At 35.7% G+C, this 24,545-nt stretch overlaps 2 protein-coding genes across 4 annotated transcripts in view; one reads left to right on the top strand and one right to left on the bottom strand.

Annotated features, from left to right (window-relative positions):
* Window positions 1-1,085: 1,085 nt before the first annotated feature.
* LOC127713011 (fibrinogen C domain-containing protein 1-like) overlaps window positions 1,086-24,545 on the top strand; it is a 32,185-nt gene continuing 8,725 nt past the window's right edge. Inside the window, exon 1 of one of the 3 annotated variants that reach the window (XM_052219610.1) lies at window positions 1,086-1,183. The gene's annotated coding sequence lies outside the window, so the exon portion shown is untranslated. Of the gene's footprint in view, window positions 1,184-7,794; window positions 7,893-24,327; window positions 24,409-24,545 lie in introns of those variants that run through there. The other 2 variants (XM_052219609.1, XM_052219608.1) reach the window with 2 other exon arrangements.
* Window positions 14,228-17,253, bottom strand: LOC127713013 (uncharacterized). Its single transcript, XM_052219613.1, has 3 exons — window positions 17,099-17,253; window positions 16,401-16,487; window positions 14,228-14,718 (listed from the first exon to the last, which is right to left on the bottom strand). Exons 1-3 carry the CDS (start codon window positions 17,235-17,237, stop codon window positions 14,252-14,254), a joined length of 693 nt encoding a protein of 230 aa, XP_052075573.1. The 5' UTR covers window positions 17,238-17,253; the 3' UTR covers window positions 14,228-14,251.

Genomic DNA, 24,545 nt, shown 5'->3' with positions numbered 1-24,545 from the left:
GTCTTTGTTTTTGCAGGTTTTTTCATTATTATACCCATTTCCATTTAAAAAAAACATTGATCATATTAATAGTTGTTTCCTTACATGATTAATCATAAAACTCGTGATTGAGCATATATTTCCGGCAATGGTTCAAGATGATATCTAGGAGTAAAGTGTGGTATCTTAAAAATGTATTTAAACCTATACATGAATATTTTTTTCTTGATGACCTGGAGATGTGGAGTCAAGTCACCCACACCTAACACTTCCCCCGACTGTAACGTGCAGGGGGTCCTACACGCCAGATGGTACTTTATGTACCCGTGGATCCGTACCAGGGTTACTTCCCTGGATTTGTTGTGTATCGTTGGCTAACCCTTACAAATGGTAACGTGTAACCTGAACTTAACTTAAATTTAGATATAAAGCCTTACGAGAATAAACGACAGATTACTTCCGGTAAGTATACTAAATGGAACCCTTAACCTAACAATGGAGTACAGCACAAGGGACGCTTTATTGGAACTGTGACTTAACCTTACTTCAAAATTAGATATATGACTGTTCACCTATTTGCCTTACAGTGCTTTGGTTCTTTGATTCAAAGGTAATATATGAAAATATGGTTTCCAGTGCACCCCTGGTCCTTGTTCAGGGCCAAGGTGTCACTGGTCCAAAGGGACAGTATTACGTTGTCTATATACGTTGTTATATACCACAGGACAATATGTCACCACCTTATTCAGATAGTACAATTGGCTCTTGCTTATGTAAGCTTAACCAAAGGTCCTTGGTAAGCTACTTCTTATTCAGAAATAGTTATAATTACCTTTTCTTTAGTCTTTACTCTGCGAGCTCCGACGACCGACTGGTTAACGTTGTGAGAAACTCTACTTATATACTAGAATAATCTCTAACCAAAATGCATATAATCTCTAAACAGAAATAAATATATTCCGTATTACTGTTATGTTTTAATGTAACGCCTATAGTACTTTAATATCAAGCACTTAATTTTCAACTAGGAATGATTGGAACCAGTACCAAAACTTCGGAAATCGTTTTCCGTATTACAACCGTAATTAGCTTACGTCATTAACAAACGAAAGTGAAAGTAGAATTTGTTATGTGAACATTCACTGGATTTAAACATTTGCCGACTTCCTAACAGACAAACTTAGAACTTCTTAGCATACTTAAGGTAACTTTATAATTTTCGTCACATTACCCACGCCTCAAAAGAAATGCGTCCCGCATTTACAATACATGAGCTTAATCATCGACCTCTGGCCCTTTTTCAGACCCAAACTCTATCAACTATATATTCTACAGTAACCACTGAGCATGTTCTCAAAATGCAAAGTACTCTCCATGGTACTATACAAAATTAACCGAACAAAATAAATGTCCACCATATCAACTCGTAGACAATACATCTACCATATGCTCAGATTTCAACCAGCTCCTATCAATACTTTGCCTACTACTATGGGTAATGGATTCTAACCAAAACTATTTAACTTAATACCCTACCCTTACTATATAAAATTTAAACACCAAAGGCATATATCACTTTGTCCCTTGTACTTAACTAAACAAAGATATTAACAAAAACACTATGGGCTGTGGGCATCAGAACGGAAATTAATAACTAACAATTTGGATCGTAAATCCGGTGTCAAAGGGAAAATTTAGACTGTCACTGGAAACTTAACTTTCCGAAATAATCCTGGTTGCAAAAATTTAGCCTATGTAGCGGCCCCAAGGAGCCTACTCTTAATGAACTCTACAAAGGGATCTTTAACGTGCACAGGACGTGACACTTCCTGAACACGGGGCATCGGATTTAACGTCCCCAGTCCGACCGGACGGTCATACAAAAAAAATTAAAACTAAAACACAAGAATAATATCGGGTATCTTTTACCATATCTAGATCTACAATTATAAAACAAATACTTAATATTAAAAATATATATTTACACTGTCTATTTACAACCCAAAACACACAATTTAACGTTCGTAGTCTTTCATCCACGATGGAGGTTTTCTAAACCTCCTTGGCCTATCATTATCTACATCCTCATGATCATCTAGATCCAATAAGGGCAAAGAGTCAATGATAACTTCTTCCTGAATCTCTGATTCTAACTCGCCTGTTTTCTCAGGGTTTTGTTCGTCGACAAGGTTTTCCCCCCTTAGTATTTGTTGGGGACAAGGGCGCATCCTATCTACATGTATGACTTGACCCGCTCCCTTACGCCCACAATTGACGGTGTATGTGACACTTGAGTTTATCTTAATCACCTTATATGGACCACGCCACTGATTAGTGAACTTTAGTGACAAACCCGGGGTCCTAAGGGGAAAATAGACATAAACCATGTTGCCAGGTTCAAATTTAGCCCAACTGACATTTTTGTCATGGATTTTCTTTTGCCTTAACATTTGTCTCGAGACATGTCTCTGAACAATCTGATGTGCCTCTTCCGCGTGTTCTTGTAATTCCCATGCCCATTGATTCTGAGGTATTGCCTTTACTTGGAATGGTAACTTATATATTAAGTCTAGGGGTGTAGACACTTCCCTTCCCAACATTAATCTATTGGGGGTGTAACCAGTGGTCTCATGTTGAGAGGACCTATAGGCCATCATGACATAAGGAAGTAATATGTCCCAATTGGAGTGATATTCATTTACATACCCCGTAAGCATTGTAGCAAGAGTTTTATTGAATCGTTCTACCATCCCGTCAGATTTGGGGTGATAAGGGGTCGTACGGGTTTTTTCTATCTGAAGCAACTTGCACATTTCCTTAAACAAGTGGCTCTCAAATTGACTACCTTGATCGGAATGGATAATAGTTGGTACCCCAAACCTAGAAATCACCTCAGTCATAAGAATGTTTGCAACTGTAGTTGCCTCCATGTTGGGCATGGGGTGACTCTCTGTCCACTTAGTATAATAGTCACTTATAACTAATATATATTTATTGCCTTTGTCACATTCGGGGAGTTCCCCGAGGATATCCATAGCAATTCTCTCCATGGGATAACCTGACTCTTTAACTTGCATTGGGGCCTTTCTCTTAGGAATTGGTTTCTTTCTCTTATTACATATCGAACAACCAGCAATGTAACTCCAAGTATCACCTCTAACACCTGGCCAATAACATTTTCCTTAATCCTAGCCAAAGTTTTCTTAATGCCCAAATGAGCAGCTGTCCTATTATCATGAGCAAACTCAAGAATTTTACGTCTTTCCTTCATTGGTATGACAACTTGTTTCAAATTTGTTTCCGGGTCTTCCCTAAACAATATACCATCTTGAACCTTCAAAACATTCCACTGGGACCAAAGGGACTTAACAACATAACTGTGTTTCCGGTTTGTGAGTATGAAGGTTTTGAGCCAGTAGTCAACGATCCTATGACAGTCTGCAAGTCTTTGTCTGTTTCTTGCAATTGTCGTATATCTAGCTCAAGATCACCATCCTTGCCCCCCTGAAATTGTACCATATTGACTGAGCCAACTGCTTCCCAGTTTTCAACAAAGCCACACTGCTTACAAGGAATACGACTCAAAGCATCGGCATTGCGATGTTGGGTACCTGGTCTATGCTTAATAACCATATCGTATGAACTTATAACTTCCAGCCAACGGGCAAGTTGACCCTCTGAGTTTTTGAATCTAATGAGCCATTATAATGAGCTGTGATCTGTCCTTATAATAAACCGCCTACCGTACAAGAAATGCCGAAAATGTTTAACAAAATGGACCACGGCTAGCAGTTCCTGCCTAGTAACACAATACCGGCGCTCTGTTTTTGAAAGGGTCCGATTCCCATATGCTATAACATGTTCCTCGCCATCAATAACCTGTGATAAAACACCACATATCGCTCTGTTACTTGCATCCGTATCAAGAATAAATGTTTGGGAGAAGTCAGGATGACTGAGGACTGGGGCACTGACTAATTTGCCTTTCAGCTTTTCAAAGGCCTCCTGACTATCATTTGTCCACAGAAATTCGCGACCCTTTTCGGTCATTTGGTGTAAGCTCTTAGCCGTATCTGAAAAATTTATTATGTACCGGAGATAATAACCACACAAACCCAAGAAGGATCTGAGCTCTGTCACGTTCTGGGGGACTGGCCATTCCTTTATACACTTAATTTTATCGGGGTCGGTAGCAACACCCGATTCTGAAACAACATGTCCGAGAAAAGTAACCTTTTTAGCAAACAAATGACACTTTTTGGGTTTGAGTTTAAGCCCTGCACCTTGTAACTTTACAAAAACCTTGCGTAAATTATGTATCATTTCGTCAAAAGTCTTAGCCATAACTATGATATCATCTAGATATATGAGACAAATGTCCCATTGGAGCCCTGCCATAACATTCTCCATTAGCCGCTCAAAGGTGGCAGGGGCGTTTACCAGACCAAATGGCATACAGCGAAACTGATAAAGACCCTTTCGTGTGGCAAAGGCTGTTTTAGGGCGATCTGATGGCTCTACTTCTACCTGCCAATATCCAGAACATAAATCCAAAGTTGAAAACCACTTGTTTCCTGACAACTGCTCCAGCGAATCATCAATTCGGGGCAAAGGATACGCGTCTTTGATAGTGCATGCGTTTAACTGTCTATAGTCTACGCAAAACCTAGTGGTCCTATCTTTCTTTCTTACCAAAACTATCCCGGAGGACCATGGTCCTTCCGAAGGCTCAATAATGTTTCTTTCCAACATATCGTTAATATGTTGATCTACCTCTTCCCTAAGACCTATTGGGGTGCGCCGTGGTGGCTGCTTTATTGGCCTTGCAGCACCAGTGTCAATCCTGTGTTTCACAATATTTGTTTGTCCAAGATCCGAATCCGAAGCGGCAAAAAGATGCTTAAATTCCAATAACAACTCTGTGACCTTGTCCTTTTGTCCATGTCCAAGATTCTCACTAGACCTATCTAATAACTTTTCCAATTCATTATTAAGAGCATAATCCTTGTCATTGTCTACCTGACTAACCACTTCAGCTCCGCTGAGATTTCCGACCACAGTACCGCCATTTAATACTTGGACACTGTCACTTATATTCAACAGCCTAACAGGAACTGTCTTATCAGACATTACAACAGACTTCCCTACAAGAGCCTTTCCTCGATCAAGAAATTCTTCACTTGGTTCAATAATGCCAGTTACCTTCACAGCTGAATCATAGTTCAGTACTTCACCCTGGATTACTACTTCTGACCTTGGGGCTATGCTAACTTTTTCTTTGACTGCCACCCGATAAACGCCTAACTTTCCCTGTAGTAGCAGAGGTATCTGTTGATTATCCCTTTCCATAACTCGATTGCCTAAATCAACTTTACAACCGTTTGTTTGCAGAAAATCTAGTCCAAGAATACCTTCCACTGACAAACCTGCTATAACACCTTCAATGACAGTGTGAAAACTACCAATTTTGAGAGAAAACAGTGCCTTACCAATGATTTTTAAAGACTCTCCATTAGCTGCTATTATTTCCTGAGTGACCTGCTGTACACTTGGCCTATCACGGGACTTAAATTTCTCAAAAAGAGTATCCGACACCAAACTAACTGTAGCTCCTGTATCAATAAGAAACTTGGCAGGGATTCCATTTATAAATAACTCTACATAGAGCCTTGCCTCATTGTTAAGTGTATTTGAGCCGAGGTACAAAGATTTACGTTTCCGTTTACCACTACGGTTGTTCGTACGCCTAACCGAAGGTCCTGGTGATCCTTGGTTGTTCTGTCTCCTATTTCTAGGAGCATTACAATTTCTAGCCATGTGGCCGGGTTTACCACAATTATAGCAAAGAAATTTCGACCTATCAGCTGGCCCAGGCATGTTGGCTTTATTCTTAAATTCATCTAACTCTTTACGCATACTTGCCAATTGATCATTGAGAGCTGCTAACATGCCCTCAATTTTATCTGAAAACCTATCATGAGACTCCGACTCTCTTACCACCTGTTCATTATTGTCCACAACTCTTAAATGGGCTTTCCCTACTTCAAATTGCTTTTCTGCCTTGTAAAACGTTTCTAACTCTACAGCTAAACAAAAAGCGGAATTAAGGTCAGGGGGCCGTGATTGTTTGATTTTTATACGCATTTCGGTATTAATCAATGCATCCAAGAAGTGTTCTTTAGCCAATGTTTCCTTAACTTCTCCTGGGGCAGTGGGGTACGCCTTATTCACCAGTCGGCGTATCGTTTGTCCTAACTCAGGAAGCGACTCTGAAGCCCTCTGCTTCCTTTCTTTCAATTGTACCCGGTACAACTCGGACTGATTTGGGGGAGCAAACCTCTCTTCTAGAGATCGAACCAACTGGTCAAAATGAATTTTCTTGTCATCTGATAAATCCCCAAGAACACCTTCAGCCTGACCCCTTAAAGAAGCCGCTAAGTATAACCCTTTCTCTAGGTTATCCCAACCGTTAATAGAGGAACATGCCTCAAAATGTGACCGGTAGTCATTCCAATCACCTGACCCATCGTACGTTGCAACCTTAATATCTCTACGCTTACTCATGTTTGTCCCCGTTGACTTCTTATCGGACAAGTTGACGGGGTTTTCCTTAACAATTTGAATATCATGAGGTTTCAACTGATTTGAGGCTCCTACATCTTGAAAGACCTTTGGTCTTGCGCCAATACCTATATAATGTGGACCAACTGGGGTACTATGAATCGGGGTTGTTTTGTCAACAGACGTTTGGTCATTCCGCTGTGTAGTAATAATCCCTGAGTCACTTGCAAACCCGGGAATGGGTGTAGAATGTGAATGACGACTCCTTGACAAGGTGTCCTGAAGATCTTTCTCAAGCCTAGACAATTGAGCAGACAAATTTGCGGCTTTATCCATATTTATAAAGAAAACTGATTTCTGACTATATACTGACTGATATATCTAAATAACCAACAATACAGCGAACAAATCCCACCGCTGCCACCAAATTCTGTAACGTGCAGGGGGTCCTACACGCCAGATGATACTTTATGTACCCGTGGATCCGTACCAGGGTTACTTTCCTGGATTTGTTGTGTATCGTTGGCTAACCCTTACAAATGGTAACGTGTAACCTGAACTTAACTTAAATTTAGATATAAAGCCTTACGAGAATAAACGACAGATTACTTCCGGTAAGTATACTAAATGGAACCCTTAACCTAACAATGGAGTACAGCACAAGGGACGCTTTATTGGAACTGTGACTTAACCTTACTTCAAAATTAGATATATGACTGTTCACCTATTTGCCTTACAGTGCTTTGGTTCTTTGATTCAAAGGTAATATATGAAAATATGGTTTCCAGTGCACCCCTGGTCCTTGTTCAGGGCCAAGGTGTCACTGGTCCAAAGGGACAGTATTACGTTGTCACCTTTATTATATACCACAGGACAATATGTCACCACCTTATTCAGATAGTACAATTGGCTCTTGCTTATGTAAGCTTAACCAAAGGTCCTTGGTAAGCTACTTCTTATTCAGAAATAGTTATAATTACCTTTTCTTTAGTCTTTACTCTGCGAGCTCTGACGACCGACTGGTTAACGTTGTGAGAAACTCTACTCATATACTAGAATAATCTCTAACCAAAATGCATATAATCTCTAAACAGAAATAAATATATTCCGTATTACTGTTATGTTTTAATGTAACGCCTATAGTACTTTAATATCAAGCACTTAATTTTCAACTAGGAATGATCGGAACCAGTACCAAAACTTCGGAAATCGTTTTCCGTATTACAACCGTAATTAGCGTACGTCATTAACAAACGAAAGTGAAAGTAGAATTTGTTATGTGAACATTCACTGGATTTAAACATTTGCCGACTTCCTAACAGACAAACTTAGAACTTCTTAGCATACTTAAGGTAACTTTATAATTTTCGTCACACGACTATAAAAAAATAATTTTGGCAGAAAAGACATCAATTTTTTTTCGCATCTCTCTGCTCGGATCAATTGTTAAGTAAAAATCCTAAGTTTCAACATGTTCTACCAGGAAAGTCTTTTTTATCTAAGTTAATTTACTAGCTTCTCAGAGTTTAATAAAGGATAGGAACAATGCGCTGAAATTGAATGAAGGTGTAATAAATGTCATGAGACCATTATCTGATAACATACACATCTAAATAAAGTTCCCTGAAGTCACAAGAAACTTCCCCACTTGAAACTTTATTTCCACATGAAAGGATATAAAATGTCTATTTTTGTTAACAAGTTAACTTGATTGCAATATGGGTGTAGATGATTTGAAAGAATGAGTAATATTTTCATTTGCTCCATGGAGAACATCTGAAATTTTTTGTTTTTGCTTGAACCATAAGGGTGTTATTTGCAACATAAAATTATCATAATTAGTGTCTGTAGGGATAGACAATGCATTTGATAGTTAGATATGGCCATATGGTTATCAAGTTTATCTATAATACAATACTATATGTCTCTGGAGGTACGTTCTATACTGTCAATATAATACTTCCTCGCTCAGATGAAAAAGTATGAACATTCTCAGTGGTCACACAGATTACGTTATCATTATTTTTTATAAAGTTTCTTTTAGATAAATAATGTGTAGGCACAGACTAGAACGCCCCATGCTTTTACAGTTTATTTCGTGGGTGTGCCATATGGAACTCTTAACACTTCTTAGTAAAGGCAGATGATTGAAATAATATTTTGTACGCTGGGTGCAGAAAAAAAAACCACAGTTTTCCTGAAATATTTCAGCTATTATTTTAGGTTATTTTTCCGTCATCCAAAAAGGTTATTTTTGCCACGGTAACATATTACAGGAATGCATCCCCGGTTCGATGAGTGTATTGATTTCTTGAAAATCCCGATTTCATTAACACATGCTCTTCGAATTATAACGCCATTTATTTGTTGTTGTCAACGAGTGAAAGTCCTGGTAAATATACTCATCATAGATACCAGGAATAAAATTGTGTACGCCAGAAGCGCGTTTCGTCTACAAAAGACTCATCAGTGACGCTCGAATCAAAAAGTTAAAAGGCAAAATTAAGTACAAGGTTGATGAGCATCGAGGACCCAAAACTCCGAAAGGTTTTGCCAAATACAAATTATTTGATGTTACTTGCTTCTTTATTTCGTACGTGCTGATGTTTTAAATTGGCATTTTTGACTGATCCTTTACTTATGAATCCATGTGGGCCAAACAATATATAGGATAGATAGTCATTCTAATAACAAAGAAGAAAGGATATATAAATTAATGAACAATCACTCCAAAAACACAAAGCAAAATAACAACAAATGTATAGCTGTTCTTGATTTCATATTGGATTAGTTAACATTTGAGTTTCGACCCCTTGTTTCCGATTCCTGCCCAACTGAATCACCTGATATCGTTTTAAAGTTTTAGCTGGGAGTTTATATTAGTGTTCACTGTTTTATGAATCTTTTTCTGTTCGCCGTCCGTTAGCCTCCCTTCTTTATTTTGATTTGTCAGTTCAATTCACTCTATATGTGTATCCGAGTTCCAATTTCTGACTTTTGACCTCAGTTGGTTAGTTATCCTGTCATACATGCCAAGCAAAGCATTGTATTTTAAGAACTAATTTATTAACACTTCTTATTCTTCTTCCTGCATGGTACGGGAAAGACTCCGGTGCCGGAGTGTGGAATATCCCGGAACTGTGGCGCTATGAACATGCAAATGGATGTCGAAAATTTTGTAATAATAAAATAAAAATATTTGCCACAGTTCAATTACAATTTAAAATAACATTAGTTGTAGCTTAATGTTACACATATTTACATTATGTACAGTGGCTTAAATACACTAATTAATTAGCCAGACTAGAACCTCTAAATGTTAAAGTAGAGATACCACCTTTGAAGGATTCTAGGGAGGGTGACATGCAAATTGTTTCTGGGAGATCGTTCCAGACAGCAATAGTGTTTGGGAAAAAAGATGATTTAAAAAAGTCTTTATTTGTATATATAATTATGTAGGCCTCTAGTTCGCCTGTCAGATTGTGTCAGGACGTCATTAGTGACTTCGACCCCCCCCCCCCCCCCCCCCCATTAATCTTATAAATCAAGACAAGCTTACCTTTTGTTCTACGGGATTGCAAGTTTTCCCATTTTAATTTGTTTAACATACCAGTGACAGCGCCTGGTGATCTATCGTTATAGTCATTAAAAACATATCTTGCTGCCTTACGCTGTATCTGCTCAATTTGGTTTATTTGGCTTTGTTTGTACGGATCCCAAACTGGTGAGGAGTACTCGACGGTCGGACGCACAAGTGATGTGTACGTAAGGTTTTTAACCTTACGTGTACAATTTTTCATGTTTCTACGTAAAAAACCTAGTGTTTTATTTGCCTTTGAAGTTATATTATTAATATGGGGCCCCCAATCAAGATCATTGCTTATTGTAACTCCTAGATACTTGCTGTCTTTGACAGATTCAAGTACATGGTTATGTAATTTATATTGAAATAAATTAGTTTTCGACTTTTTAGAAATATTTATGACATAGCATTTTTCAGGATTAAATTTCATTTGCCATTCAGATTCCCAATTTTCAAGGCTTGATAGATTTTTTTGGAGTGCTTGAGACTCATTTATATTATTTGATGTTTCATAAAGTAAACAGTCGTCAGCAAAAAGACGAACCTTACAGGAGACATGCTCAGGTAGGTCGTTTATGAATAACAAAAATAATGTTGGGCCTAATACTGTGCCCTGAGGAACACCAGAGTCAACAGAAGTTTATATAGGTAATAGTAAAATTGAGAATGGAAATGGGGAATGTGTCAAAGAGACAACCCGACCATAGAGAAGACAACAGCCGAAGGCCACCAATGGGTCTTCAATGCAGCGAGAAACTCCCGCACCCGGAGGCGTCCTTCAGCTGGCCCCTAAACAAATATGTATACTAGTTCAGTGATAATGGACGTCATACTAAACTCCAAATTATACACAAGAAACTAAAATTAAAAATGATACAAGACTAACAAAGGCCAGAGGCTCCTGATTTTGGACAGGCGCAAAAATGCGGCGGGGTTAAACATGTTTTTTGATATCTCAATCCTCCCCCTATACCTCTAGCCAATGTAGAAAAAACAAACGTACAACAGTACGCACAGTAAAACTCAGTTTAAGAGAAGTCCGAGTCCGATGTCAGAATAGGAAACAAAAGAAAATAAACAAAATGACAATAATACATGAATAACAACAGACTACTAGCATATAGCTAAACATCTGTAGAAAAAAATATACCGTAAACGACTACATTTTAAGATTTTAAATAATTGGATATAGTTGGGTAACGAATGGTTAATGCTACTGACCCCTTGATTGTATGAAAAATTATGGACCATATTTGAATTTAAATGGGATCGTTCAAATGTCAAAAACACATTTCTAAGCATGATCCCCTGTATTAACACTACTTGTCATATGTTCCGCCAATAATGACTTATCCTTTTATCTTTTTTTTAGGGTTGCTACTTTAAATAGCTCATTTCTGAAACATTCGAGTTGCGTAACTCGTCGTGTGAGGCTTGCAGTTTCTATGTCCACTTTTAATAAAAATCAAGATATCGATGTATTTCCATTCACCTCCCTATACAGCTATAATACGAGATTTCAGCACTATAATGTTTAATCTCAACACTTCCCACTGAATTATAGTAAAGCTTAAAGGGACGTTAGCTGTCAAATTCATGTTCACGGGTTTGACTCAAATTCTCATATTTGATTTATAACATACTAAAACATATATCCAAATTACAAAAAGTCTAAAATAAACCATTAACAATGCATGTACTCGATAATATGTATCAGCATTTCCTGTGTATTTTAGTCTAGACGCCATCTAATTAACCATCGAGATGACCTCCGAAGACTTCCGACGGTCATATAACCCGTTATAAAAATAAATATTAATATAAATAGATAGCGACCACGTGCAATTGGATTTTTCCTTGTCTGTTTGATTTCATAGTGTAGGCTGAAAAGTGTGTTTATCATCGTTTTTACTAACCCGAATAATTCAGTCGTTATATTCCGCTGATCTACGATTACTTCATTAACGCCTGAATGCAAAGACAATGAAAAATCTTCAATCAACCATTCGGAATTAGCTCGGGACTTACCTATCTCTATAAAATTGAGATGCTTGCTGATTGGTCACCTCTTCTACACGGCACCAATCACAATCCAGGATTCGCGAAGAGTTTTTATCGTGTTAGGAATTCAGGCCCTCGCAAGTAGGAGAGATCGATTACGGGGAGGGACTGAATTATTCGAGTTACGCTTTTACCTGTATAACAATGAGTTAATGTGAATCGAATCGGTCAACCAAATTGTTCATCCTTGTTTCACTTTCAATGTTGACATTCTTTTCCTTTTAATAGCTGAATACATGCGTAACTCATCTCCAGCTTTGGGATTAAATTGAAGGTCACATGAATACGGAATCAATGAGGTCGAATTATTCACTTGCAAGTGAATAATTCATCAGCGATGTTTCTCAGCTTATTTTGACAAAATGGAACCAAACTGGCTGCTAAAAGCGAATAATTATTTCACTATTTCACTTTCATTAATGATTGAACAAAAAAAAAATCATATTTTGTTTATATCTTGGATCTAATGCCCCTTCAATCATCTAGGTCGCTACCGAAAGTTCAGAGAAAAATACTGTTATAGTGTATCAACACTATTTTTCAGATATCTTTGGTGTAATAAAAATTGTTATCAACATTAACTTGGTTATACACTGCTTTAATTGTTTCCCTGGTTTGAACTCAATCCATAAGTAATTCTAAGCATTATATTGTAGAATTGGGGGATATTGTAGAAATCAGAAATCCGTGTTCTATCTCTTATAGTTACATATATAAAGGAAATAATTAACAACTTACAATTACAATTTTTCAAATGTAGTGTTCTTTCTCTAGACGGGAGATGCTTTGTTTATTTTATATGCTTGTTTATTGAAAATACAAGTTATGCAACAACTCCATAAATTTCGATTCCTACATAACTTTTCCATATCTAAGTCAAATATTTATGATATTGCGCTCTCAACTTTATATCAAATTTCTCAACATTTAGAAAAATGAGTGTTACATCATTATAAAACTCACACGACGAACTGTTAAAGCGAAGAATAATTAAGGCATAATCTGTGTTAAATATGCAATGCATGTCTTGGGATTGTTGTTTCGTATTAACCCACTGCACATAAAGATAAGAATATGCGGTATGATTGCCAATTAGACAACTATCAACCAGAGTAAAAATGACTAAGATAAAAGCAATTATGGGTCAAGGCCTTTTTTCTTCTCTCTTCCCCTCCTCTCATAAAAAAGAAATAACAATTCAAACTTGAACTAATTTACTATTTCATACTTAAATGGAGCAAACATTGAATAGTTGCAATTTTCTTCAAATCACGCTTATGGGTAAACAAAATACAAATAAGTTTGAACTGCAGTAAAGCCACTTAACACAAACGAGTTTTGAAAAAAATTCGTAAGGGTTCCGCGGAACCCAGTGTCTCGCCTACTTTTGCTGTTAATCGCATGCTCAACAAATATGAGGAAAAAAAATAATAAAAATATTCCTCTCTATACTATCTTTTGATTGAAAGTAGCTTCTGTCCAAGTTTGGTAAAAATCCAGGATAGTTTATGAATCCAATAAATGTTTTAAAAACTTTAACTGCAGACTGTATGTATTGTTAACTGGCAGAAAAACTAAGTCCATTTATAAGTAAAATACGAAAAAAATGGGACAAAATTTTAACAAAACTTCCTTTTAGATACTAGCTTTTAGTCATAAACAAGCTTCTGTCCAAGTTTGTTACAAATCCAGGATAGTTTAAGAAAGCTGTTAAAATTTTAAAAACTTTAACCACAGAGTGAATGTAATGTTAACTGGCAGAAAAACTAAGTCCATTTATAAGTAAAATACGGAAAAAATGGATTTTTTTTTTTACAAAATTTACATTTGACTATTATCTTATGATCATAAACAAGCTTCTGTCCAAGTTTGATAGAAATCCAGGATAGTTTAAGAAAGTTATTAAAATTTCAAAAACTTTAACCACAGAGTGAATATTTGTGGACGCCGCCGACGACGACGACGACGACGACGCCGACGCCGACGGAATGTAGGATCGCTATGTCTCGCTTTTTCGACAAAAGTCGAAGGCTCGACAAAAAGAAATTTCAAACATTTTTATTTAAGTTACTTTGAACAAACAACACATGTCAAAGGTTTCCCGTTGACATATGGAGGACATTTCAGTGATCCACACATTCCTCCAACCAAGTAAACAACAGAATCTCCATTATCTCTATCCCCCCCTGGAACACCAACTGGTTTGTTATCCACACACACGTGTTCAGTCGGCTGCCATGCACTGTTCTGTCCTTCCGACATTAAATAACCCCAATATTCAACATTCCAACCAGCAGGACATGACTTGCGACCAGGTATCATCAGAACCGAGGCTCTATTTGTCGTGATGCAGACGGCACATGATGCATCTTTGTTTGCAATGTCTGGATGAAAGCCATTAATATCGGTCTCAACACCGTACAAGTTCCTTGCTATATTTGGAGATTGCAGGTTTGTGTACTCTGGGTTTTTAGGAAGACATAAATAATTAGAGCCTCCTCCATTTCGATTCTGCTTTTTTCCAGTCATGTAACCTGAAAATTTTAAAACAAAATGAAAAAAGAATTGTTTCAACTTAATTGACGACACTGATTCTAAACCTAAATAAAGACAACAGTAGTATACCGCTGTTCAAAAGTCATAAATCGATTAAGAGAAAACAAATCCGGGTAACAAACTAAAACCGAGGTAAACATATCAACTATAAAAGATGTTTCAACTGATAAGTTATACAAAATTGAAGATACACTTTACCCTGGTCCCACTTCATCTATGCACGTCTGCTATAAACTTAACCATGTTTGCTTTTACATACATTACACTTTAATATTAAATGTCGACACATGCATTTAGTGTCATATTTATTTAAAAAGCCTTTACACACGAATCCAATATAGTCACACAAAATATAAATTCAAAAGATGAATTCCCGATCTCATCATAACAAAAATAGAATGAAATTCTGGTCTAGTACAGTCATCGAAGAAAAAAACACAGCTTTTACTGAACATTGTCGATCAGGAATTCCGTTTCGAATTATTGTTGTAGTATATGAAGGGTAACCAAAGTGTTTATGCTTGCCCTATAGATTCGGACGGGTACAAAGACCAGTTACCATTTCTTAGACGGGTGTCTAATTTAGAAACGATATATTGTTTGAATTTTCAGAAATATCATAAAAAGTATCTGTCACAGAGCTTTTTTTTTCGATCTACAGGTTGTAGAAAATTGTCAGATTTTGTTTGGATTATACATGGATAATTACTTTTGTGTAAATAGAAATATTGATTGATTGATTTTTGGTGTTTTAATGCCACTTTCAGCACTATTAGCTATTTCGTGGCGGTCAGTTTTTATTGATGAAAGAAGCCGGAGTGCCCTGAGAGAACCATCGACCTTCGGCAGGAAAACGGGCAATCCTAGTCAATTAAGATTGGAGTCGAACGCACCTGTCACGTACGGAGTTCGAAATTAAACCACAGTGTTGACAGGCTACTGGTACAGTAGTTGACCTACTTAGACCACTCGACCACCAAGGCCCCTATGATAAAAAGAAACTAAACGATTGAAATTAAAATAAAATATGTGAAGATAGCTCTTCTAGTGTGCTCTCAGAAAATAATAAGAGAAATTTGTGTCACCTTACTCGTTTTAAATAAAATAAATAAAATAGGCAAATTTTTTATGTACATTCCTTCATAAAATTACATTATCAAAGTTATCCCCCTTATATAGATAAATATTTTTTTTTTTAATTCAAACAAAAAATATTCTGTAGTTGTAAAAACAATCGTTATAATGAACAAAATCACACAATTTTCTTTATTTAAATGAAAAGTCTAATTAAAGAATTGCATTCATGTCTCAAAAATTTGCATATTTCTTTTAAAGATCCAGATCGATTATTTTTTGTGCTATTTTACAATCCAAGATGGCTGAAGACACCGATCTGCCACATCAATCAGTATATATAGAGACTTAAGCCCTTATACTAACACCTGAACAACATCATTGCCTATATTCCTTTTCTTTATTATAAAAAGGGAGATGTGGAATGATTGCCAAAAAAGACAACTATCATCTAAAGACAAAAGGACAAGGGGGTCACCATACGGCTTTCCCTGTTAATGTTCTCCTTAAATGAATTTACCTAAGACTACAATGTACCGTCGTTCTTTTTCCGATTATATTTGTGAAATGATAATAGGGAACTCACCGTCATATATCAATGAAGATTTTTGTGGACAATTCTTTCTTCCCCAACGTGTGAATGTTGTACCAAATTTAATGTCTCTATTCAAATCTAAAAAAGAAACTGTCAGCTAAATAGATATCAATCTTGTTGAGTTTTATATTTGAATTACAAACTTATTGAAGAAACAAACATATTAAACGTTACGATTTTCTCAATTATTTATTCTTTACAATTTAGATAGAACTTCGATGTATATAAATGTATAAGCAACCTTTAAGTAAGTAAATGGTAATGTATACCGGGTATGTTTCTACCTTATCATACTTGTTGATTGATTTAACAAACAAGCAATGGTTTGATTCTATTCTAAAAAATAATTCGAAGAAAATAATGTTTTTTAACGTTTTCAAACACATATGCTAGTATATGTCTCTCTCACTGAATGATGTAAACATTAATTTGAATTCAAATTGATTCTCACACTATCTGTTTTATGGTCAAACCCATTATATACGCATTCTATCAAAATGTTCAGTTCAATATCATTCCACCATTAAGGATGATAAGTCTTCGATAATCTTCTTGGCTATCATCGAGAAATGTATACAAATCTCGTGACAAAATAGTTTTGACTGAATCATTATTCTCATAAGGTTTCAAAAAGGTATATATTAGGGTTCATTTTTGTTTCTCCTATAGAAAAGAAAATTTAAAATTACCTGTGATGTCATGTTGCAGATCATTTCTCAGGTCCCTGAGTTCCCGTTCTATTCTAGTGATAATATATTCGTCACACATCTCTGACGATACAGGCGCACAACCTAAGCTGAACGTCAGCAGAAAGACTGTTGACAACATTGTCACTTTGTAGAATAACTGCATCAGACCTTTGTAGATACTATATAAACTCTCACTAATGTAACACATGTGCTGAAATGAAATAAGAACTGGTATTATCGAATTTCGAATAGCATGGGATCATGTTGCAATTTTGTTTACCAGTATACATGTTTATTTTATTTGAATTTTAATTTGTCATTTTCCGTCGCAAGGAAATACTTTTCAATTAGAAATATTAATATTCCCCTTACGCATTGCTCTGATTCCTTGGCTTATCTATCAATAACATTTGGTCATTTTTGGTTTTATCAGCTCTTCAACGTATGTATTAAGTTTTGGATTTTGAAATATTTTGCCTCGAGCATCATTAAAGGGACATTTTAAAACCGAGGAGAAAGATACCAAAGGGACATTCAAACTCATAAGTCGAAAATAAACTGACAACGACAAGGCTAAAAAAGAAAAAGACAAACAAACAAACAACAGTACACAAAAAAACAACATAGAAAACTAAAGACTGAGCAACACGAACCCCACCAAAAACTGGGGGTGATTTCAGGTGCTCCGGAAGGGTTAGCAGACCTTGCTTCTAATGTTACACCCGGTGTTGCTCAAATAAGTAAAACGCGGTGATAAGTCTAATTCGTAGAAAAGGGGACGGGATTGTAGTTACGACAGTTGGAACATATCCGTCGTCATCTGTGAAACAGATATTCCATAACGGTCAACCAACTCGTGAAACGGGTCCGTAAAATTTACGAAGGGATGATTTCAACATTACCACGATAAACAATGATAAATCATGATAGGAAATACAAGCCCTGGAATATCGTATCAACTAGGAGATATATACTCCGTATGCAGGCGCACCTGGAATGTTGCTACATAGAAATAGAAAGTTCATAATTGAGAAGCTGAAATCATCTCTTTTGTCGTAAAGTTTTGTTTTCAACCGACCCTCATTGTCAATTTCTAGATATAATGGGAATGGGGATTCTTTGTTGAAAAAAAGGTCAATTGTCGAAATGCGAATCATGCGAGGTAAAAAGTACAATTAATGCTATTACTACTATTGGTCGATGCCTCTACTAATGAATTGTTAGTTGCCGGGGTTTTACCAGCCCACTGACCAGTACTTCGGTACTGGCATGAAAATACGAATATTGTTTTATTGGAATTTGCTTCTATTTAGTATAAAACTTAGAAATCATTTTGAATTAAGAAATGTAGCTTCTCATTTGAAGTCTGATTCCTCATTCGGGTTTGGCTATACTTTGGTCGGGTTTTGGATTTTCAAATATTTAGGCCTTGTACATCATTGAAAAAAACATTAATTGTCGAAATGTGCATCACGTGCAGTACAATTGGCACCGTTAATATTACCAATTTGTCATCTATTCAGATTCAAGATTATGCGTACATTCATCCGTGTCATATTCAAACTTTTCCGAACCAATAGTCGTCACTTCTAACAATAAGGTTCATATTGCCCTTTGTTTACGTTTTGAATGCTTTTTATTCTTTCAATCATTATTGTCGTGTTTCTAACTACAATTTCTCGTTGTCCTGTTTTGGTACCTTTGACCTATCTTATTTTATTTTTTCCTCTGAATTTTGCTAACTGAGATCGGTCGTTACACCTACATTTATTGGCGGACCTTTAATCCTTTAGGGACAAAAGACAGGCAAATGATACCAATGGGATATTTAAACGCATGACTCGAAAACAAACTGACAATGCTTTGGCAAAAACAAAAACAAAAAAACTACCAATAAAGACAAACAACAGTACACAAAACACAACACAGAAAACCAAAGACTGAGCCACAAGAACTCCATCAAAACAGGGGGTGATCTCAGGTGCTCCCGACGTGTTGCTCATGTAAGTACAAAATCGATGAGAAGTCTAATTCTGTAGGTCACATTCGAGAAAAAGAGGACGGGATTGTAGTTACAACAATTAGAACATATCCGTCGTCATCTTTGTAACAGATTTTCCAAAGCGGTCAACTGCGTCCGAATAATTTTCAAATGGTTGATTTCAACTTCACCACTTGGAACTCTTGGTTTAATAGCTTCCTTGAAAGCATCAACCATTTGTCAAGGAAATCATGATAGGAAATGAAAGATCTAGAATATCGTATCAACTAGGAGATATACACTCCATAGTATGCAGGCGATGCTGGAATGCTGCTACATAGAAATTGAAGGTTCACATTTTGTTGTGATTGTTTGTTAAAAACACGTCCTCCAAACGTAACAAATATGTTGTCAATCAAGAAATGAAGCATCTTGATAATGTCAGTTTCAGAGAACTTTTTGTTTGAATCAGAGTGATTTTTTTTTACAAAGTACGATGATTTCTCCTTAAATTAAGACAAGGTACTTATATCTACGTTGGCTCTTCTTTTTTATGAAACAAAGGAGGACCAATTTTAAAAAAGCATATTATAAAACCTGTCACTTATATATTTTATTTCAAAATTCTATCAGATAGATTTCTTTTTCTTCACAAAAACATTTTTTTTTCATGAATTATCTATGCAAAATTGGGCAATTTTTGTATCTTAAAAATAGCACGATGATCCATTGCTTTATTTATTTTTCTGAAAATTATTGTAAATTTACATTTTGACAAAGTTGAAGGAAAGTCTATCTGAGGAAATATTTAATGGTGATCCACCTTAATCAGTTTTACAGTCAACATCCCTAATTGATTGACCGCTACAGTGTAAATCAACTCACTAGCTACATGTTTTCGCGGTCTTAGGTATTGAGATATCAGAAAAGTCGTATGATCTGTAATTTTGCCGACTTTGTTCTGTTTCCGATTGTGTTATTTTGACTGAATGCGGTACGCATGACATGTGATGAATGCATTGCAGAAGACGCTTTTCCTGTCGAAGCACTGGATCTCGCTTCCTTTGGAGTTCATGCGATTCCCCCAGTTTCTGTTTGTAACTTTGATTTGTCTCTTCCTTATCGATTTCCGAGTTTTCAAAAACAGGTAGACTACTGTTGCTTAAATTGTTATTTAAAATCTGTACAAAGTACAACTGTTCAAGTCATTATTGTCTTTTCATGTTTTCAATTCGACGGATGGACTGATTAATAAAGGAATTCTGAATTTTAAAAAAATAACATTGAAAAGTGAGGCCTGCAATTTATTGAATTAAGAAATGAAGATTAATTTAAAAGCCCGTAAAACTACAAAATAGTTATGTTGACAATGTTTCATTTGTAGTTTCATTTGCAACACATTTTCTAAATGATAAAATGGAACAATATTCCTGGATGAATTGCTAAACATCATAATTGTTATACAAGATTTCAGGGAGGGGGAGAATTGTGATGACTTCAATGGAAAACTTGTGTACTAAGAAAACATTATCTATCATTATCAAAGGAGAGTCAGTATACTTTAGGACTGAAAACAGTTTGACTATTATTTTTATGTCCCTTTTTGTCATATAGCTTTAGAAGTTTTTACGTATTTATACATCCCTAGTTTTCAAATGTTTAGGTTTGTGAGTTCATAATGAAGGTAAATCAAGAAAGTCGCTTCGGAGGCACGGTTTTAATTGTTATTTTCATTCATTAGCTTATATTGCAATTTACCGTTTTTTTTATTCCATTATGCTACCTTGTCAGTGCACAAATGGGTGCTTGCGTCATGCGCACCGACAATTAAAAGAGGTCCAAAAATACATTATATTTGTTGCATACGCTTGCCTCTATTTGCAAGCCTGTATTGCAGCGTACTGTCTAAATTCCTAAGCGATAACCAGAAAAAGAGCTCTCCAGAGTTGCTACTTACATATAAAACTCAAGTGACTTTTTAAGTAATTACAAAACATTTTATATATAGATAGATTTAATTTATATCAGTACTGACGGGATTTAATTGCAAATTGTGAAATTAATATTTTTTCATGGACAGTCATGGTGCTTTATATGTGCTTTTAGTATGCGAGAGTTGCACTGTTTTATATTCCTTTATTTGCATGCTGCATGCTTCAATCCTTATTTTATTTGTTAATGTATATGTTTTATATTCCCTCATCAAGCTCATTTGAGTTTATGTTTAAAATGCATGGCAATATGCGGAATTTAAATAAAGTTATTTAAGTAAAGTAAAGTGCATTGCAAATAAGTTTTGTTTGGTATTGTTATAATAATATTTGTTGTTTGGTCAAGGAATTACATCACAATTTGCTTATTTCATAATCTGTATTTTTCTAGATGTTATTGAAAAACATTTCTACTATGTGAGAGCTTAACTAATAAACTACATATGAGTGCCTTGCACGGTCGACATATAGGCAAATATCAAAATTATATATTATATAGAGATAACATGAGAAGCTGTGACATGATTTTCACCGAGATATCTTTCCAAAAGAGATCGGTTACTGAATACTTAATTTGACACACACAATGCAGATAAACTTAGAACCTGTACTATATTTGAAACGATCTGAAATAAACTTGAAAAGATCTATACAATACTTTAAAACAAGTTTTAACTGTACTCGAGATAACATGAGAAGCTGTGACATGATTTTCACCGAGATATCTTTCCAAAAGAGATCGGTTACTGAATACTTAATTTGACACACACATTGCAGATAAACTTAGAACCTGTACTATATTCGAAACGATCTGAAATAAACTTGAAAAGATCTATACAATACTTTAAAACAAGTTTTAACTGTACTCGACAAACACTGAACCATATTATATTGAGATATAACTGAAGTTAATAGATTCGATGATACGATTTTTTCAATAACAAGCATATATCGTACAATGAACAGTTCTAATGACAAAATACGAAGTTGAAGAGCATTTAGGACTCCAAATTTCGAAAGTTTTGTGAATCAGCTAAGGTTTCTTTTCCTGTGGTAGAAAATCCTTGGTATATTTCGAATCATTAATACGTTTTTCGTTAAAGTTAAGTTCATACTATTCAAAACGGTTAAGATATAAGTTCAGACTTTGTACTTTGCAGATCAAAATACTTTGTAAAAGAGGAGGCGAAAGATACCAGAGGGACAGTCAAACTCATAGATCGAAAACAAACCGACAACGCCATGGCTAAAAAATAAAAAGACAAACAGACAAATAATAGTACACAAGACACAACATAGAAAACTAAAGACTAAGCAACACGAACCCCACCAAAAACTGGGGGTGATCTCAAGTACTCCGGAAGGGTAAGCAGATCCTGCTCCACATGTGGCACCCGTCGTGTTGCTCATGTTATTACAAATCCGGTAAATAGTCTAATTCGGTAGGTCACATTCGTGGTGAAAAAGGAAGTGGATTGTAATAACGACATAAGGAACATATCCGATATCATCTGTGAAACGGTTATTCCATAACGGTCAACCAACTCGTGATGGCGTCCGTAAAATTTACGAAGGGATGATTTCAACTTCACCATTTGGAACTCTTGGTTTAATAGCTTCCTTGTGAGCAGCAACCCTCTATCAAGGAAATCATGATAGGAAATACAAGCCCGGGAATATCGTATCAATTGGGAGATATATGCTCCGTATGCAGGTGCTGCTGGAATGTTGCTACATAGAAATGAAAAGTTCACAATTGGGAAGCTGAAATCATCTCTTTTGTCATAAAGTTTTGTTTTCAACCGACACTCATTGTCAATTTCTAGATATAAGTCAAGATATGAGGCAGACTTAACTGTATCTGTTGTATCCTTTATCTCTAGTTCGATGGGATAGATGCGTTCAACATAGTCACCAAATTTTGAATTATTTAGTGAGAGAACATCATCTATATAGCAGAAAGTAAAGTTAAAGGATATTGCTAACTTCTTATCTTTCTTCCTAAGAAGTTCCTGTATGAAGTCAGCCTCATAATAATAAAGAAACAAGTCGGCAAGAAGAGGGGCACAATTGGTTCCCATTGGAATGCCGACAGTCTGTTGAAAAACACGTCCAACAAACGTAACAAATATGTTGTCAATCAAGAAATCAAGCATCTTGATAATGTCAATTTCAGAGAATTTTTTGTTTGAATCAGAGTGATTCTTTACAAAGTAGGATTTATCCCTCCCCAAGACAAGATACTTGTATCTACGTTCGCCATTCTTTTTTTATGAAACAAAGCAATACCAACTCTTTCAATTTGTCTTTTAGTTTGGAATGGGGAATACTTGTGTAAAGTGTAAAAAAGTCAAATGTTTTAATACTATTGCAAAAGAGGGACGAAAGATACCAGAGGGACAGTCAAACTCATAGATCGAAAACAAACTGACAACGCCATGACCAAAAATAAAAAGACAAACAGACAAATAATAGTGCAAGATGAGAGAGTCTTAGATTGTATGTATTCTAAAAGATCTTTGGAATTTTTTAGTATCCACATCTGATTCACGCCACCTCTAGAATAGGCAGTTTCACAATAACTTTGAAGCCCGGCTTTGAATGCTGATAAAATAGATGTTAATAATTTAGAAAGAGGTTTCGTGGAGCACTTGGAAGACCCAGCAATATACCGTTGTTTGTAAGGACACTTATGTAGTTTAGGTATCCAATACATTGATGGAAGATACAGTTCTTCATCTTTGGTTGAAATTCCAAAGGAACATAGAACAGACTTATGATTATCCAGGATTTCCTCTTTGGTAAGTGTCGTGAGGGTATATGTTGAGTTTCCAAGTGAATTGTCAATACCTAATTCATTTATCAAGCAGTTTATGTAATGAGATTTACACACAAAAACGATGTTGTTTGGGGCTTTATCTGCGAGGACAACAACATATTTGTCATGGAGGTAGGACAAGTATTTTGCAACATTTGGGTCTTTAAAGATTGACGTAATATGGGTATTGATAGACCCATTTAGTTTCTTAATTCTGATTTGTATCAACGACCTCACAGCCTTAATCCATTCGGAAAGAGTATCTACGTCTTCTAATAGTTTACCGGATATAAGATAAAATATTTTACATAAATTAGCAAAATAGAATAGATTACAATGAAGTGGTTCATGAAATAAAAAAAAATAAGGACACGGGTCGGAAGGTTGCATATTACTTGACATCCGTACTTGATTTGTTTTTATTTGTAATCATAGTTTAGTTAAGAGAATGTGTATTTATATTTTGTACTTGTGATTGCCTTTGTCATAATTGTTAAATCACAGAACAGATACATTTATTGTAAGTAGCATTGATTCATACTTGTATAATAGATTTTAAATTTTGGTAGAATACACATGCATTTGTCTTTATATATTTCTAGGGATGTTTTTGCTATGATTGTTTTCAAGTTGCAAATAAACAATCAACTCGCTACT

This window comes from Mytilus californianus, unplaced genomic scaffold, assembly GCF_021869535.1.
Source record: "Mytilus californianus isolate M0D057914Y unplaced genomic scaffold, xbMytCali1.0.p SCAF_8, whole genome shotgun sequence".
Classification (NCBI taxonomy): Eukaryota; Metazoa; Mollusca; class Bivalvia; order Mytilida; family Mytilidae; genus Mytilus; species Mytilus californianus.
This window is presented reverse-complemented; position numbering and strand designations above follow the sequence as displayed.

Bases quoted from the DNA above. Each gene is read 5' to 3' on its own strand.
- LOC127713013 (XM_052219613.1), bottom strand. From the start codon at position 17,237: ATGTTGTCAACAGTCTTTCTGCTGACGTTCAGCTTAGGTTGTGCGCCT. The intron at 16,488-17,098 runs GTAATTTTAAAT...TTTCTTTTTTAG, and splicing joins TCTGCAACATGACATCACAG to ATTTGAATAGAGACATTAAA. The intron at 14,719-16,400 runs GTGAGTTCCCTA...TAAAATTTTCAG, and splicing joins ATCTTCATTGATATATGACG to GTTACATGACTGGAAAAAAG.